At 52.3% G+C, this 18,634-nt stretch overlaps 1 protein-coding gene across 1 annotated transcript in view; it reads left to right on the forward strand.

Moving 5' to 3' along the window:
- Positions 1–18,634, forward strand: part of EPHB2 (EPH receptor B2) — a 120,575-nt gene that overhangs the window by 89,327 nt on the left and 12,614 nt on the right. The window contains exons 5-8 of the mRNA XM_024766711.1: positions 5,425–5,549; positions 13,494–13,656; positions 15,943–16,051; positions 16,954–17,018. Of these exons, the coding sequence (XP_024622479.1) occupies positions 5,425–5,549; positions 13,494–13,656; positions 15,943–16,051; positions 16,954–17,018 (462 nt within the window). The remainder of the gene's footprint in view (positions 1–5,424; positions 5,550–13,493; positions 13,657–15,942; positions 16,052–16,953; positions 17,019–18,634) is intronic.

The raw sequence follows: 18,634 nt of genomic DNA on the forward strand, positions 1-18,634 counted from the left end.
CCTAGTATGGTGCCCAGCCTGGAGCAGGCACTCATTGGGCTGAAACAAATATGCCTTCTCCATTAGACTGTGCCCCCTGGAAGGCAGAGACCCTGCAAGGTTCCTCTCTTGAGCCCCAGCACCCAGCATCGTGCCAACATCACAGTGACTCTGAATTGAAATTTTTTTCCAGCTTTCTTGAGATATTATTGACATAGATCATATGCAGGTTTAAGGAGTACACTGTGATGTTTTGATACACATGTATATTGCAAAATGATTGCCTTAGTAAGGTTAGTTAACACCTCCATCCCTTCACATAATTACCTGCGTGTGTGTGTGTGTGTGTGTGTGTGTTGATAATATTTAAGATCTACTGTCTTAACTTTCCAGTATATAATACAGTATTGTTAATTATAGTCACCCTGCTGTAAATAGGTCCCCAGAACTTATTCACCTTATAGCTGGGAGTTTTTACCCTTTGACCAACATCTTATTTCCTCCAACCCCCAGCCCTGGGTAGCATTCTACTCTATTGAAATATTCTTAATAATATCTCCCTCCTGATGGTGCTGGGCATCACACTTAAACCTTTGCCTGCATTCCTCCTTTCATCCTCACAGCGTCCTTGCCAGGTAAGGGTCCCCATTGGACAGGTATAGAAACTGAGGCTCAGAGAGGTTAAGAGAACTTGGTCAAGGTCACAGTATTGGGGAGTGGAGGGGTAGGGAGTTGCATGCAGGTCTCTCTGATTCCACCTCTGGGCTCCCAGCCACTAACCTAGACTGCCCTTCTGGGGCTGGATTGGAATTTCCTTAGCTGAGCATTCTACAGTTCTCAGCAGGAAGCACTGGGTAAATGCACGTAGTAGCGGCTTAATGAGAATACTCCTCACCTATCCCTACGGGCTCAGTGCGTGTCTGATGCTCCACAGACATGCAGTGGCAGCACGCGCCCCCCACGACATACATACCCCTCCCACCTTGGTGAGAGATCCCAGCATTCCAAGGAGCCCTGAAGATGACCTCATCCAGCCCCTCACACCAGAATTATCCTCAGACCCTTGGAGGCAGGGTCAGGGCATATCCCTCCTCGAATCCCTAGTGGCTGAGTTTAAAGCATCCTCACTGATTTTCCAGTGCATGTGAATGCGTGCACATGGGCGCACGCGCACGCACACACACACCCGTACACACACACCCTGAGTGGTCACACTGCCCTGTGTTTTGTCTGAGAGGGGCTGAGAAGCTTAGGGGAGGCCTGGGGGCGGGGTGCTTCCTGGGCCAGCAGGAAGGGTAAGCCCCCAGCCAGGATCCCCCAGATTAGCCCAGATCTGGGAAACTCCAAAAGGGACTAATTTTGTTGTTTTCAACGGGGAGCTGACTACGACAGGCTGGAGAGAGGGACAGACAGCCCGGGCCTCACAGAGGAGCCAGGGCCGCCAGAAGTCCAGGAGAACAAGCTCTACACAATGGTGGCGCCAGAGGGAGGGGTGGGGCTGGGACTGGAGACAGGGTCAAAGAGGGAGGGGACAGAGAGTAGGACCAGCTCTGAGGGACAACAGGGAAAAGAGCTGGGGCAGGATAGTTCAGCTTCAGGCATAGCTCAGCTCCTCACTAGCTGTGTGACCTTGGGGAAGTCACCACACCTCTCTGAGCCTCAGTTTCCTCTTCTGCAAATTGCAGCTATTTACCCCCATCCCACACTGTTGTTGAGAGGGTCAAACAAAATGATGCAGGTCAGCTGCTCAGTGCACAGTGGCCAGTGCCTAGTGATACCCGTGAACACTCACAGCACTGACCACGTGCCAGGCACCACACTGAGCACCTGAAATGCTTTCATTCATCTGTCCTCACAACAGCCCCCAAGGCACGTTACCATTAGGCTCACTTTACAGATGAGGAAACCAAGACACCGAGAGCTCTGACCACTCCTCCACAGGGATCTAGCAATTTCCTCATTAATTTCCGGTGAGCGTTTACTTGGAACTGGGCTGACCGCATGGTAACCAGGGCTGCGCTGGTAAAGAGCCTGAGCCACCAGGTTCAAGGGCTAGCCCTCCACTGCCTTGCCGCATGAGCCTTGAGCAGGTCACTGAACAGCTCCAAGCCTCAGTGTCTCCATCTATAAACTGGGGATGTTAATAGCCCTCAGCTCATAGGGCAGTTGTGAGAATTCTGTGTTACACCTGTGTTAATAGGTGTTGAGTACCTGGAACAGGGCTTGGCACAGAATAAGAGCTCAGTAAGTGTTAGGTCAGTGGCTTTTTCCTTGTTATTATTATACACACACACAACCCTGAAAGCTCTTCAAGTGACTTCATGAAGCATGAGAATACGTTGCTTTGTCCAGCCACTTACTATCTGTGTAGCTTCAGGCAAGTCCCTTTACTGTGATTCTCAGTTTCCCCATCTGCAAAATGGGCTGAAGGAGGTCTGCTTCACAGGTTGTTGCGAGGATTAAATGGGTGCATGTGTATTGAGGACATAGCCCAGTGTTAGTAGGTGCTCAATAGGCAGTGGTTGGTGGGACCCCTCCTTTGGATTGGGCCTTCTTGATACTGTGGCAGGGAACAAGGAAGACAGAATCTCCTTGTTTGACTAAGGAGGAAACTGCTGGGAGCCGGATCCCTGATCTTCCCAGGAGGCCCACTGCCCCTGGCAGGGCAAGGAGCCAAACTGAGGGACAGGCAGCCCTCCCTTGGTGGGGCAGTGGGGGGGTGTGGCAGAAAGAACAGAGGCTCTTCAGGGACACCCAGGCCAGGGTCCAAGTCCTTCTTCTGGGTGCTGCCATCCCATCTGGGGTGTCTTGGGCCAATTTTCCACAGCTCCTTGGGGTGCTGGAGGGAAGCCTAGACCCTTTCGGCCCACGCTGGCCCCTGGGCTGATCCAACTCCAGGACAAGGGCTAACCAGGAGGGACAGGCAGGGAACATTTGAGCTGCAAGATCACAGGGATCTTCCAGCTGTGCCCATGGTGCAGAGGAGGAACCAGGTCCAGAGAGGGGGGTCACTTGCCCAAGGTTGCCCGGGCAATTAGTAGCAGGACAGAGAGCAGGGCCTGGGTCTTCTGACCAATAGACAACTCCCTCCACGCTGGGGACAAAGGAACAGAGACAGAGCAGGAAACAGATGAGGATCTCTAAGCACTAATCCTCCAGGATCCCCTACCGGTCCCTGATCCACGCTCATGTCAGTGTGGTCAGAGCCCCTAGAAAGCAGGATTTGGGTGGGAGGAGAAGGGTCAGCCTCAGCCTCCTTCAGGAATCACCGTGATGGTCAAGACAGGGCATCCGCTTGTCACGGACCTGCCCAGGAGCCAGGAGAGACTGCAGGAGGTGCCCTTCTCACCCTGGTGAGTCCTCAGCCCCTCCTGGGACCATGAAAACCTCAGGCCCAGAGAGGCAAGGGGGCTCTGCTCCAGTCACACAATAGGGAAGGACCGGGTCAGGACTCATGGACAAACCCTTCTCTGGACAGTGGCAGACCTGGGTTCCAATGCCAGCTCCCCCACTGACAGGCTGTGTCATCTCAGGAAGCCCTGTGCTGCTCTGAGCTTCGGGGTCTGCACCTGTCGGTGGGGCTAATACTGCCCCCTCACTGACAGTCAGCTCAGGACACACACGTGTGAAGGGCCCAGGGCCATGGCCAGTACGTTGTAGGTACTTTGTGCAGGTCTGTTTCATTTGAGAAGAAGGCAAAAAGCACAGGCATGGGTGCTCTGTGAAAGAAGGAATCAAGGAAGGGGCAGCAAGCTTGAACTCACTGTGACCTTGGGCAGCTCACAACCCCCTCTGGACCTCAGTTTCCACACCTGTAAAATGAGGGGATGGGACTAAATTATTTCTAAGGGTCCTTCTAGCACTAAACACAGCCTCCCCTGACATTTTTTTTTTTTTTTTTAATTTTTGGCTGTGCTGGGTCTTCGCTGCTGCGCGCGGGCTTTCTCTAGTTGCGGCGAGCGGGCGCTGCTCTTCGACGCGGTGCGCAGGCTTCTCATCGCAGTGGCTTCTCTTGTCGCACAGCACGAGCTCTAGGCACGCGGGCTTCAGTAGTTGTGGCACACGGGCTTCAGTAGTTGTGGCGCGCGGGCTGCAGTAGTTCTGGCGCGCGGGCTCAGTAGCTGTGGCTCACAGGCTCTAGAGCGCAGGCTCGGTAGTTGTGGCGCATGGTCTTAGTTGCTCCTCGGCACGTGGGATCTTCCCAGACCAGGGCTCGAACCCGTGTCCCTTACATTGGCAGGTGGATTCTTAACCACTGCACCGCCAGGGAAGTCCCTCCTCTGACATCTTGTCTCCTACATCTAACCACCCTCCACGAGGGCACTAGCAACGCTGCTGGGAGGGATGGGTGAAATTCCGTAACATGCAATTAACCATTTTAACGTGTACAGTTCCATGGCATTTAGTACATTCACAGTGTTGGGCAATTACCACTCTATCCAGTGCCAAGTCATTTTCATCACCCCAAGGAAAACCCCGTGCCCAGCATTCCCCATGCTCCCTCCTCCAGCCCCTGGCAACCACCAATCTGCTTACTGTCTCTATCACCTTACCTATTCTGAATATTTCGTATAAATGGGACCAGACAATATGGGACACAGTTTGCATCTGCCTTTCACTTAGCATGTATTTGAGCTTTATCCTCATTGTAGCGTACTTCATTAGTACTTCATTCTCTTTTATGCCTCAATAATATCCTGTTATATATGTATACCACAATTTGTTTATCCACTCATCTGTTGATAGACATTTGGGTCGTTCCCACCTTTTAGCTGTTGCGAATAGGACTGCTATAAATATTCATACACAGATATTTGCTTGAGCACCTGTTTTCAGTTCTCTGGGGTATATGATTAGGGGTGGAATGGCTGGATCATACGGTCATTCTATGTTTAACTTTTGAAGGAGCCACCAAACTGCCTTCCGTGGTAGCTATGGAGTTATTTCTATATATTTATTTCTCGCAGCCCTTTTTATTCACTGCAGTATCCCTGCACATAGGAGGCCCTCAGTGCACATTTGTTGAAGAAATGAATGAATCTCCCACCGTCTCTGCTTCCCTGTCCCAGAGCCCCGTCACCATGTCTAGGGTCTGTATGTCCCCTGCTTCAGTAGACTGTAACCTCCAAGAGAGGATGAATTAACATTTCGTCCAACCCACTTGGGGCCGGACCAGAGAAGGGGCCCAGTGCATCTGTCTTGACTTGATGCGGCTGAGCTTCCCCAGGGATGGCTGGAGCTGTCGGTGTTTGTAATCTGAAGGTGCCCCATGAGAGCAGCACCTGTGGCCCTGCACCCTGTCGGCTCCCCAGGCTGGCTGTGTGGCCTAAGCCAGACGCCTTCCCCCCTGTGGTCCCACAGCTCTCTGGGCACCTTTGAGGCTGGGCCAGAAACTGCACCCTCTCATGCCCACCCCTGACCCCTGACCTCTGACCTCTCTTCCAGCTCCATCGGCCGTGTCCATCATGCACCAGGTGAGCCGCACCGTGGACAGCATTACCCTGTCGTGGTCCCAGCCCGACCAGCCCAATGGCGTCATCCTGGATTACGAGCTGCAGTACTATGAGAAGGTACCTGTGCTCCTGGGCGCTCTCCCCACTCCCGCCTCCCGCAGGGCCCCCTTCCAGGCTGGGTTCTGGGGTTCTGCCATCCCGCAAGACTAGGCAGTCTGGTGAAGCAGAAAGAGCACTGGCCTCAGCTCCACTCCTGCCCAGCTGTGAGACCTCAGGCAGTTGCCTTGACCTCTCTGAGTCCTGCTTTTCTGGTCTAGGGGGTCAGGCCACAATCTCAGTGAAATGTAGCGGTCACAGCCCTTTCCCCACCAAGACCCCTTTCATCTTGACTTTGGTGGGCCTGATGTTCTGAAAAAACTGGTTTTCCCAAAAGCTGCATTTCTTAAGTAATAATTAGTCATTTACCCATTCTGAAGCAGAGATTTGAAACTGCTCAAGAGAGCTTCTGACGGGGTGAGAGGGTGGAGCTTCCTCCCCGTGTTGCTCTGATTCCAGCTAAAACACTTGGTTTTGTTTGCCTGAGTGCCCTTTGTGTGTATGGGGAGAGAGTGATTTCTCTTTGAGCTTTTAAATCAGACCTTTATTACTCCCTCAGGGACCTAGGGTTGGAAGCCACTGGTGTAGAAGAAGGAGCATTGGACGAGGAATGAGAAGCTGTAGGTTCAAATCCCAGCTCCATCCATAACCAGCTGTGTGACCTTGGGCGGGCATCTTTCTCTCTCTGAGCCTCAGTTTCCCCCTGTGTCAAATACAAATGAGACCACCTCTCTCGCGTGGCGGCTGTGAAGGTTAGGGAGAAAAGGCAGGTGTAGTGCCCAGCATTGCCTGGCCCTCAGCAGAGACAAGTGTGCTTTCCCTTCCTCCCTCTTCTGCACTGCCTGCTTCTCGGTGGGCAAGAGCTACATGATGTAAGGCCAGGTGAGCTCAGCACATCTGAATGTGGGGTCTGCACAGTACAGAGACAGCAGGGGACAGAGCAGCTGGACATCAGAGGCCCAGAAAACTCTCTCTTTGGGATGATGACGTTTTTAACTGCTCCCTGAGGCACCAAATAGCCACAGAGACGGTCCCTGGGAAAGGGATCACTGGGCTCCCATTCAGACTAGGTTGTAAATGACTACAGGAAGTACATTAGTTGAGGGTAAGCCCACTGGGAAACAGAAAAGGATGGAAAAGCTGTCCCTAACGACTAAGAGGAAGAGAGGGGGAGTCATTTCCAGCCAGCCCTGCTGGGGCCCGCGTTCTGAGGCCCAGCCCAGCCCTCCCACTCTATTAACCCCTGGATCGGCCAAACTCTGGTGAGTCTCAGAGGTTCGGCAAACACCTATCCAGCCTCACCCAGCTGGTTTGTGATTGCTTCCTTGCTCATCCCCTCGTCCAAGCAGTGCACTCCGAGAGACCAGGAACCACATCTGTCCAGTACACCACCTGCTCCCAGCGCCCTGGGCCCGGCACCAAGGAGAACCTTGATAAGCATTGGCTGAATAAATAAGTGAGTGGATCCCTTCCCGTGGCCTTGGTAGAGAGTGGAGACCTTGCCTTATCTCCGCTGTGTCCCTCGCCTGGCACACAGTAGGTGCTTGAGGTGTTGTTGGACAGCCTGAGCTGGGATGAGGTGAGGGAAGCAACTCCACCCTCGCTGGGCCCTGGAGAGCCTTAAAGTAGCTGGGCACCCAGGGTAGCTGGACCAGCTGCTCCCAGGCCCAGGAAGCCCCAGGCTTTGCAGAACATTTCCACCCCCTCTGGCAGGGACAGTTGAGCAGCTCAGAATTTTAAAAAAAAAAAAAAAAAAAACTAATTAAGAAGCTTTATGATTAAATGAAACTGAAAGCATTTGTCCCCAAAGATTGGAACGGAAATGAGAAATCCCGGCGCGGGTCCTGCCTACGACCCATTTCCTACCGAGAAGGGAGGGGCTGGGGAGGCTGTCGGAGGTGGGAACCAGGAGGCAGCATTGTCCTACTTCCCGCCGCTACCTGGGCATCCCCAGGCCCCTGCCAGGGGTGGCAGGACCAGCAGACCCTGCAGCAGCCAGAACTATCACCTGCTCACATTTCCTGAGTGCCCACTATGGGCTGAGCACATCACCTCTGTTACCTCATTCGTCCTCGCAGCAGTGCTATTCGTCTCACTGGACAGGAGGGGAAACTGAGGCACGGGGAAGTTGTGTAACTTGTCCAAGAGCACCCAGCTGCTAAGTGGAAGACTTCACCTGGCCCTCCTGCCTCCCAGTTTTCTCCCAGGGATAGTCTGGGATGACTGTTAAGAGGTGGACAGGAACAGGCCCTGGTGGAGAATTGTAGGCACAAATGGCAAGAGAGGGGCAGACATGAGGTACAGCTCTGATGAGACGTGGCCTTACTTCTGTCAACCCCTCCTCCCAGGGCCTGGGTGCGGAAAGAGACAGCTTGGCTCTGCAAGTGGGCAGATGGACTCTGGTTTGTTCAACATTCACTGTCACCAGCTTTGGGCTGGGCTGCTGGATGCCAGGAATACTCAGAGTAACCAGACATGCCTGAAGGCCTCAGGGATTTCACAGTCCAAGGGAAAAGACAGGTTCAGACACAAATAGCCATTAGACAAGATGTGCTACAGGCCACAGAAGGGCCAGCAAAGGTTTCATGGGGCCACCATAATCCTGGCGTGGATGAGAAGAAATCTTCATTTAGGTTACATTTGAGCCGAGCCTTGAAAGATGCTAGGAGTTAACCAGACAGACAAGTGATGAGAGCAGGGTCATTCCAGATGGCAAGAACAGCATGTGCAAAGGCCCTGGGGCAGGAGTGTGCTAGCTGCATTCAGGGAACAAAGAAGGCGAGAGGGCTTCTTTGGCAGCCCATAAACACATAAATCGATGTGGCCGGACCGATCAGAACAAGGGAGGGATTGGTAGGGGAGGAGTTTGGGGAGGGAGGCGGGGTGGGGTTGTGGTGGGACTTCCAGGCCGTTAGAGTCTGGATTCAATTTAATGGAGTATGATAGGAAGCCATCGGGAGATTCTGGAAGGATGTGATCTGACTCCTATTACTTTTAAGATTCCTACTACTTGCCATGTGGAGAATAGACTGCAAGGGGGTCCCAGGGACACCGTAGACCCAGCACAGGGCTCTTGTGGGACACCAAGAGAGAAATGATGGTGGCATGGAGTTGGAGGGCTGGCAGCAGAGATGGTGAGGAGCTGACAAATTCAGACAATATTTTGGAACTCAGGGGACCAGGGAGATGTGAAAGATGACTCCCAGTGGATGGCGGTGCCTTTTCCCCGGGGGCACATGTGGGTTTGTGATTTGCAGAGGTAGGTGCCATGCTTGCCAGGGGTAGGGAGATGGTAGCCAAGGACAGACAAGAGAGGGTGCAGAGGAAACACAGAAGTGGAAGGATAGGATCCAGGACAAAGGCAGGATTTAAGGAGAGAAAGAAAAAGTTGTTGATGAAAGTGTGGGAGAAGACACCAGCAGAGGGTGAGCAGGAGAGCCAGACGTGGCTTCCATCCCTGAGCTCTGACATCCCAGCCACCACCTCTACTTTTCTGAGTCAGCCCCACCCTTGGGGAGGCAGAGCCGGGCTGCTCGTGGTGAGATTTGTTTCCGGTAAGTCCACAGCCAGCTCTTACCCAACACTCCAGCATCCTCCTGGTGCCTGCAGTTGATTTCTTTAATGAATGCTCCAGATCCTCCCAGGTAGGGAAATTCGGAACTGAGCTCTGCAGTCCCCTGTGGGCCCCACCCCCCATCATCCTTCCCACTCCTCCTTTCCTTCTTTAGAAAGGGCTCTTTTGGAGCAGCCTCTCCGTTTGGCCTTTCCCCAGCTCCACTGGGATTTCCCAGCCTGCCCGGAGCCCGGAGCTGACAACCACGTTGCTGGAAGGTTTCTGGATGCCGTTGACGAATGGTGTTAGCCAGACCGTGGTTGGCCGTTTCCATTGGTTCTGGCATCCCAGGGGAGGTGGCCTCCTTTGGCAGCTGCCCTGAAGCACACAGGTTCACGCTCCCTTTGGCTCCCCAAGAGCTCAAGAAGAGTCATTTGTGAGGCGGATGGGCCCTCATAGGCCACATCGATTTATGTGTTTATTCAACAGAAACTTCTACTTGGCAGAAGTGTAGGGAAAGGATATTCCAGACAGAAGAAACAATGGTTGGGGGAGCAAGGAGTGAACTATGAAAGTCCAGGCTGCATTCAGGTTGTTGCCCCGTGTACATGGAGTTCTATCTCATTCATTCACTTTTGCGGTCACTCATTCATTTAATGACCGTTGGTGAAGGCCTACTCTATCACGTGTTGATGATAACAGGGATGGTGGTAGCCTACATTTACTAAGTCTTTAGGTGTCCTAGAGACTATGATAAAAGCTTTCCCCTCGGGCTTCCCTGGTGGTGCAGTGGTTGAGAGTCCGCCTGCCGATGCAGGGGATGCGGGTTCGTGCCCCGGTCTGGGAAGATCCCACTATGCCCCAGAGCGGTTAGGCCCGTGAACCATGGCCGCTGAGCCTGCGCGTCCGGAGCCTGTGCTCCGCAGCGGGAGAGGCCACAACAGTGAGAGGCCCGCGTACCGCAAAAAAAAAAAAAGAAGCTTTCCCCTTTTTTTCCTATTAAATCTCCACAATCACCCTGTATGGTACATAGTGGTGTTATCCCACTTTAGCGATGAGAGCACCGAGGCTGAGAGGGCTTAAGAAATGCAACCAGTGCCTCATTGGTCCATTGGGTAAGGATCTAAACTGAGCGCTAGTGGATTTCATACTAAATTTCTTCCCATAATCTGTTGGTGTTTAACCTTTATGCAGATAATGGGACTTCAAAGAGAGGGGAGAGGGAAGGGAATTGATGGCTCTTGAGCATCTCCAATGTGCCAGGCACTACCTGATCAAATTTTATCTTCACAACAACCCTGACAAGTTGGCATTTATTGCTCCATTTTCCGGAATAGAAAACGGGCTCAGGAAAGTGAAGGGTCTTTCCCAAGGTCACAGTGCAAAGAAGTGGAAGAACTGGCATTTGAAATGACTTTCAATCCCATGCTCAGTCCTGTGCCTAGCTTTAGAGAAGGGATCCACTCAGGTTAGTGCCTAAATTTCCCGAGGCACCTATGCCACCAACAGTTTCCTCCCATCTCCTCATACAATCAGAAACTTTAAACTTCCAGCCTCTAAGCGGGCAGCCACCGTCTGCAGAATCCAATCCCCCTTTTCAAGCCTGAGCCCATCCCGTGCTGGACAGCGGCACCTAGTGGCCAACTGTGGGACTGCATCCCAGGTTCATAGAATGAATAGTTTAACATTCACTCATTCATTCATTATGTCAGTAGTTAGTGAGCACATACTACGTGCCCAGCCTGGGGGTCCCAGAGATGAACCAGACAAGGTCCCTGCCCCAGGGAACCCACAGGCTTAGAGAAGACACATTTATATCAGAACAGTGGGTGGGAGAGGAGACAATGGACCTGCAGTCTCTGGCTGGGACATCTGGGAAGTCTCCCCAGCCGAGGCGATACTTGTGCTGAGTCTCGAATGATAAGTAGGGAACTGCCAGGCAAATGAGTAAAGAGTATTTCAGACAGGGGCAACAGCACTTGCAAGGGCTCAGAGTGTCCAGGTAAGGCCGGATTGCCAAATAAAATATAGGACACCAGGTTATATTTGAATTTTTTAAAATATATTTTTAGTATAAGTATGTCTCAAAGAATGCACGGGACATACTTATACTAAAAAATTATTCATTGTTGAGCAGAAATTCAGATTTAGCTGAGCATTCTGTTTTGTTTTGTTTTTTCTAAATCTGGCAACCCTACTAGGGAAAGGGGAAGCAGTTGCATATAGCTGGAGCCTGGAGGACCCTGGGGATGTGGCAGGAGAGACTGGCAAAAGCCAAGTCATGGAGAGTCTGGAATGCCAGGCTAAGGAGTACAGCCTTCGCCCTGTGGCCGTTGGCAAAGGACTTTGCATGCAGGCCCCTATGCTTGGTACAGGGGAACGAAGCACAGCCCCTTCCCTCCGGAGTTTACAATCAAGGGAGTGAGATGAGCATGGGCCTAGGGTGACGGGACATAGCCGAAACCAGACAGCAAGTGCTCCAGGGCTCAGAGGAGGGGAGGCACATCTGGTGAGGACATCGAGGAGGCTTCCTGGAGGAGTAGGCAGGCGATCTGGCTCAGGAGAAGAGACTGCCTATCCGCTACTGCCCCCACATCCCAAGCTCTTTCTCACCTCCTTGCCTTTGCACCTACTGCTCCTTCCCAGCAACACCCTCCCGCTTCTTTGCCTGCGTGACTTCTATTTGTTCTTTAAGATTCCGTTCCAGTTGCCCCCAGTCTCCAGGGAGATTTCCTTGACATCATCTGATATCCCCCAGCCAGGCCAGGTCACATGCCCCTGGGCTCACTGCGCTTACCCTACCCATGTAAGCATTTCATACATATTAATTCATTTCATTCTCTGAACCCTTTGAGGTAGCTATTATTATTATTATCCCCATTTTACAGGTGAGGAAAAGGAGGCAGAGAGAAGTTAAGGAACTTGTCCAAGGTCACAAAGGTAGTAAATAATAGAGTCAGGATTTGAACCGAGAAAGTCTGGCTCCAGTTCCCTTTAACCTATACACTATAATAACATTGTAATTACATTATTACAGGGTAGTTGTGTAATTACATAATAGGACTGTAGTTACCATTATTATCTGTAATAACATTGCTCACACTGAATTTAATTGTTTCATGAGAGTTTTCAAGGGCTCTGCATACCCGGCCATGTACAGGATTAACATGTGCAATCAGGTGTGCATTTTTCTACATAAGGGTTCATAGCTTTTCATTGGTTTCTCAAAGGGGTTCATGATCCTCAAAGGGTTAAGACCTCCCCACTATTTGCTTTACTGAACTGAGCTCTCCAAGGAGGCCAGGGCCTCTGCTTTACCTCCTGTGGGTCCCTAGTGCCCAACCCAGGGCCTATGCAAAGAGGGTATTTGGGGAGGGTTTGCTGGGTAGCTGACAGACACCTGAACAAGCATCGTGTAGGCTGGTAAACATCTGCATCAACTCAAGCACTTTTCCACTCCCACTGCAGCAGCTGGATCTTTGTCCTGTCCCAGACTCCTCAGGTCACCCTGGGCAGTGATCAGGTCAGAATTGGCATTCTCCTCTCTCAGACGAGGGAACATCAGGTCCTGGGTATCCAAAGGCATGGGTATTAGAGGCGGCTCCATGCAGGAGACTTAGTTTGAGTCCCAAAGCAGCCACCAACTGATGCATGTGACCTTGAGCATCATTTTCCCTTTCTGGGCCTTAATTCCTGCCTCACTCAAATGTGCTGAGGCTGAAAGGGGGTCCGTCCACTCAATCCGTAGAGGCATGAGGCAGGAAGAGGGATGCAGAGGTGAGTAAGTTGGGCCCTCTCCCTGCTGTCTCTAAGAACCCACAGTCTAGTCTTCAGGGTCTGCATACAGTGGCCACTCAGCATATGTGTATTAGTCAGCTGTTATTGAGATGATGCTGCAGAACAAACAATTCCAACAATCCAGTGGCTTACAACAACAAGTGGCTATTTTTCTTGCTCATAGGTTTTTGCCTGTGGGTCAACTGAGGTGGTGCTGTTTCAGCCTAGGAGTTAGGTCAAGGTCTTCTTCACAAGTTTCTCCTCCTGGAACCAGCTGTTACCCAGGTTAAGCCTCACCATGGCAGATGGCAGAAGCATAAGAGACCAGGTCAAATCAACAAGCACATGTAAAGCCTCTACTTGCATTACGTCCTTTAGAATATTCCAACAGCCAAACCAAGTCACATGAACAAATTCAACATCTGTGAGGCAAAGAAATATGCTCTGCCTTCTTTTGTGGGAAGTGTTGCAAATCATACGCAAAAGGTTTGGGTGTGTGATTCTGTTACAGGAAAGGAGTGAAGAATTTGGAACCACAGATGTTTGTCCAGTAGCCAGACCTGCCCCAAGTGGCAGGAGTGGATGGTGGACTCTGGGCTACAACCTCACTAACTGTTTTCTCTGTTCCTCGGCAGGAGCTGAGTGAGTACAACGCCACAGCCATAAAAAGCCCCACCAACACGGTCACTGTGCAGGGCCTCAAAGCCGGCGCCATCTATGTCTTCCAGGTGCGGGCACGCACCGTGGCGGGCTACGGGCGCTACAGTGGCAAGATGTACTTCCAGACCATGACAGAAGGTAAGCAGGGTGCAGAGGGCAGGAGGAGGGTGTTGACTCTACAAACAGAACCAGGACCACCTCCTACAAAGTGCCTTTGTGCAAGTTAGAAAAGGCACCCCCTCTTCTAGATGTCGGTTCTCCCTCCCTCCCGGGTGAGAACCTTCATGCACTGTACAAACCGCACAGCCACATATAGAGGACTGTTTCTGTGGCCCGGAAAAGATATGAACTCCTCCGTTACCGTCGTGTCCTTTCCCAGGACCGTTGGGAGCTCAGCCCCAATTTGCAAAGCCACCCTGAGCAAGCCAATTCCATTCCCTGGGCCAGTTTCTTCTCATCTATGAAATGAAAGTATCATATTCCATCTGAGAGAGCAAACATTTTATCCATACATTGCTCCAGTGACTTGCGGTTGGTTTGAGAAGAATTCTGAAGCCACGTCTGAGCTCAGCAGGGAGAAGTGCAGGGATGGATTAGTAATGTCTTCCCTGGGCAAGAGAATGGAAGGTTGTAGCCCATGTGCTTTGTGTCTCCAAGTTTGGGACCACATGGTCTCTAAGCACCCTTCCTGCTCTAATAATCTTTGAGAAGCAGCACAGTTATAGAACGCAGACTCTAATGCCCGACAGTGCTAATTCAGCTCCAGCTGTGTGGTCCTGAGTAACTCACCTTACCACTCGGAGCCTCAATTTTCTGATCTATAAATGGGGATGATAACAGCTAACTCATTATCATCATCATCATCAAACTAGGGTCAGGATGGGGGATAAAGGTGCAGGCCGTAGCACAGGGTTGGCACTACATCTCACGTGCTTAGTGCTCACCAGATAGCAGTTAAGGTCATAGTTGTCATTGCTGTGAGTCTGGGGGTCCTTTCCCCAACCAGCCACACTCCAGAGCAGAATACCTATGACCAGACTTCAGTATCCCTTCTTAGCATCTGCTTCAACCACTGGGCATGGGCCTCAGCCTTTGCCTGGTTGAACATTTCAGAGGCTCCTGGACCCCTGAATTCTTATCACAAAAGTCCTCCCTTATAGCTCCACCGTCTCTTCTAGTATTCACCTCCTCTGGAAAATCCCCCTTCCTCATGGCCAGCGTTTTTCACCTCTCTAGGTCCTCTTGCATGTTGGATGAGGGTCACTGACCTGGGGATTGGGGAACTGTCTCAAGACCTTTCTTTGTTAATTCAACAAATATGTGTTGGTTCTGAGGACCCACAAGTGGCCTAGTCCCTGACTTCAATAAGCTCCTGTCCGGTCATGGAGGCAATGAGGGGCAGTAATAATACAATTTTAAACAATGAAGACGTTGGTGGCATTGAGAATGCACTGAATGGTTTCCAAGAGGCAGGGCCAATGCTGGGCACATTTTACACATTATCTCACTTAAGCCCACGGCCTTGGATCAAACAGACCTGGGTTCAGATGCTGGCACTGGCCACTTTCTAACTGTGTGACCTTAAGCAAATCACAATTTTGCCAAGCCTTAGTTTCCTGATCTGTTAAATGGGATAATTATAGGCCGTACATCATAGGACTATTCTGAGAATCACACAAGATGCGTAACATACTTAACCATGACAGACACTTAAAACACTTAAAAACAATAGTAGTTAATATTTACTGAGTGCTCACTATGTGCTACAAGTTATGCTAAGTCTTTTACACAAAAATCCCATGAAATGGGAATTATTCTTCTTCTCACTTTACGTATGAGGAAACTGAGCCATAGAGAGGTAAGTCACTTTACCAGAGATCACACAGATGGTGGCACCTTTGGGACTCAAACCCAAGGAGTTCAGCTTCAGAGTCTGTGCTTTTTTTTTTTTTTTTTTTTTTCGATACGCGGGCCCCCCACCGTAGCGCAGGCTCAGCGGCCATGGCTCACGGGCCCAGCCGCTCCGCGGCATGTGGAATCTTCCCGGACCGGAGCACGAACCCGTGTCCCCCGCATCGGCAGGCGGACTCTCAACCACTGCGCCACCAGGGAAGCCCGAGTCTGTGCTTTTAACTGCCTCTGTATATGTGTCAGATAATTATTATTATTGATTTTCCTATCAAATTGAGATGCAGGCATTATTATGCCCATTTTATAGATGAGAAATTGAGAGTTGGAGCAGTTCACGGACTTGTCCAAGGTTACTTGTGAGGCAGTGAGGGCCAGTTCTCCACCCGAGCATGACAGATGCTCTGCCAGGAGTGGAACAGACCTGGGATCCAAGGAGACCCAGTGTGGTGGGGATGCAGGGGGTTATGACCCCCAGAGCCAGGCTGAGAACACTGTGCTGTGCTTTCTCCCCAGCCGAGTACCAGACAAGCATCCAGGAGAAGCTGCCCCTCATCATCGGCTCCTCGGCAGCTGGCCTGGTCTTCCTCATTGCTGTGGTTGTGATCGCCATCGTGTGTAACAGGTGGGTGGTGTCCCCCGGCCTGGTCCAGGCCTGGGTGTCCAAGAGGGCTGTCCACCCATTCTGCCATTCCTGAACAGTGTCTGTGAACAGAGGGGACAGGATGGGCTCGGGTGGCCTGGAGACCCACAAGTGGCCTCCCACTGCCTAAATGGCCACCGTTGGCAGTCCATCCCTTTGAGTCAAGCATTGCCCTGGACAAGTCCACTATTCGAGGAGGTGGCACATTGAGACACTAATACTCCAGCATGAAGGGACGTCTCAGAACAGTGGGTGGGAAAGACTGCAGGATGCCGGGAGCCAGGGATGGTGGAGAGGGAGTACCAATCACCCTACTTTCTGCTCTAGTAGAGGCCCCTTCATGAATAGGGCCATAAGCAGGCTGAGGAACTCGGGCAAGCCCCCCTGGCTGAGGTGGCTGGAAGGAAGGGGAGAGGACACAGACAGGAAGAGGTGCAGGAAAGGGCATCCCAAGTGGCTGGCACAGCACAGGCAAAGGCAGGCGATGGGACCGGTTCCTGGACTTCTGCTGGGCTTAATGCAAAGACTCTCCCTTCTTCCTTAGAGCTCCCCACTTAAGAACAGACTAGGTCATAAGGTCAGATGGACAGAAGCCCCTGAGTTTCTGGGGCCAGGGGCCATGGCCAGAGATGACTTTGCTGTTTGAAAGGGGCTCAGCTGGTGAGGGGACAGGGGAAATCGTGAGCCTGGACTTGAAGTAGGAGAGGTGGCAAGAGCTGAGTGGGACCAGGGTGGGTGAGGCTGCTCGGCCAGGGGCCAGCAGGGCATCCTCTGGCAAGGCGGTGGTTTCCAGGGCCTGCCCACCCTCTCCCTATCACCTACTGTGGCTCCCAGCTCCCCGGGTGCCTCCAGGTGGCTCCAGCCCTTTGCTCTTGTTCCAGAAGACGGGGGTTTGAGCGCGCTGACTCGGAGTACACGGACAAGCTGCAGCACTACACCAGTGGCCACAGTATGTATACCCCAGCGGGGCCAGCACCCCGGGCCCTCACTGCCAGTGCCCAGCAACCTGTCCAGCCTTCTTTCACTGCCTCCACCCTTGCTGCGGTCAGACCGATGCCCAGCGGTTCCCCAAAGGAACGTGCACATGCCACTCCCCCTGCCTGAAGCACTCCCCCTTCTCTTTACCTGGGTCCCTCCCTCTCCCTCAGGCCTCATCATATACAGACCCCTCTGAGAAGCCTTCCCTGACCCCACCCTGAATTTAGGGCCCTCATCTGTGCTTACACCGCGCCCCCCTACCTGGCTGCGCGGTGACGGCCGTTTCCTTTCTCCCCGCCATTACGCTGGGGGCACGTGGGGACCTGAAATTGTCTGACACTCACCACTGCTTCCCCAACGCCAGCTGGCGGCCCTGCACACAGCAGGCACTGGGTACAGCCTTGCAGAATAAACACAGGAGTTGAGTGAGATGGTGAGAAGCCCAGGCTCTGGCCTGGGAGGGGAGAGAAGGGAGGCAGGAGGCCCCCTGCTGTGCCTGCTCAGTGCCTCCATTTCCTGCACCCTCCCACCCCACCTTCAGCCAGGTCTGGGGGCACGTGAGCCACACACTCCCAGAGCAGATGCCCCTCCTGGGGAGCGGATCAGAGAGAAGAGCAGAGCAGAGATTCCCCTCCGTCTGACCCTGACAGAACCAACAACCTGTGCAGGGAGGGGACATGTGGGTCCTTGCTTCGGTTCACTTAGCAAACAGGAATTCCAAATGGGCTCAGTGGGGTACCGCAGGGCTCCTCAGTTGGCCACCAAGTAAGGGGGGTCATCAGCACATCGCTTCATTTGTCACATATTTGTTGTGGCCCGTGATGTATGTCAGGCCCTGCTCTAGGTGCTGGGGACACACAAGTAAACAAACCAAATATCCCTGCCCTGGTGGAACTTATATCCTAGTGGGAGGCACAGGGAATTTTTTAAAACACATGCAATAAACGAGTAAAGCGTATGGTATATCAGAAGATGAAAAGTGCCATGGGAAAAAAAGCAAAGTAGAACAGGGTGATTGGGAGCTGCAGGGGTCAGCGCTTCATTTTTAAATAGGGGAGAAGGGGTGGGCCTCAGCGAGTGGGCTTCCTCTGAACAAAGGTGCAGAGGAGCTGGGGGAGCGAACTGTATAGAACCTGAGGGAAGAGCATCCCAGGCAGAGGGAATAGCCAGTGCAAAGGCCCTGAGGCTGGAGCGGGCCTGCTGTGTTTGGAGAACACTAAGAAGGCCAGTGTGGTTGGAGGGAATGAGTGAGTGAAGGTGGAGAATGGGAGGAGATGAGGGTGGGGAGGTGACAGGACAGATTGAGCAGGGCCTTTTGAGCCCCAGGAAGAACTTGGGCTTTTACTCAAGGAAGGTGATAAGAGAGGTTCTGATCAGAAGAGAGCATGACCTGACCTCGTGTTAAACCATGTCATGTCCCCCCTCCCAAGCCCGACAATGATCAAATACGGCATCAACAATATCCGGGAGCTGGTGGGCCACAAGGTGAACCTGCAGATGGTGTACGACAGTCCCCTGTGCCGCCTAGATGCCGAACGGGGGCCCCCGTCGACACAGGAGGCCGCATGAACGAACTGTATAGAACCT

Source organism: Neophocaena asiaeorientalis, unplaced genomic scaffold (assembly GCF_003031525.2).
Source record: "Neophocaena asiaeorientalis asiaeorientalis breed wild unplaced genomic scaffold, Neophocaena_asiaeorientalis_V1.1 scaffold79, whole genome shotgun sequence".
NCBI lineage: Eukaryota > Metazoa > Chordata > Mammalia > Artiodactyla > Phocoenidae > Neophocaena > Neophocaena asiaeorientalis.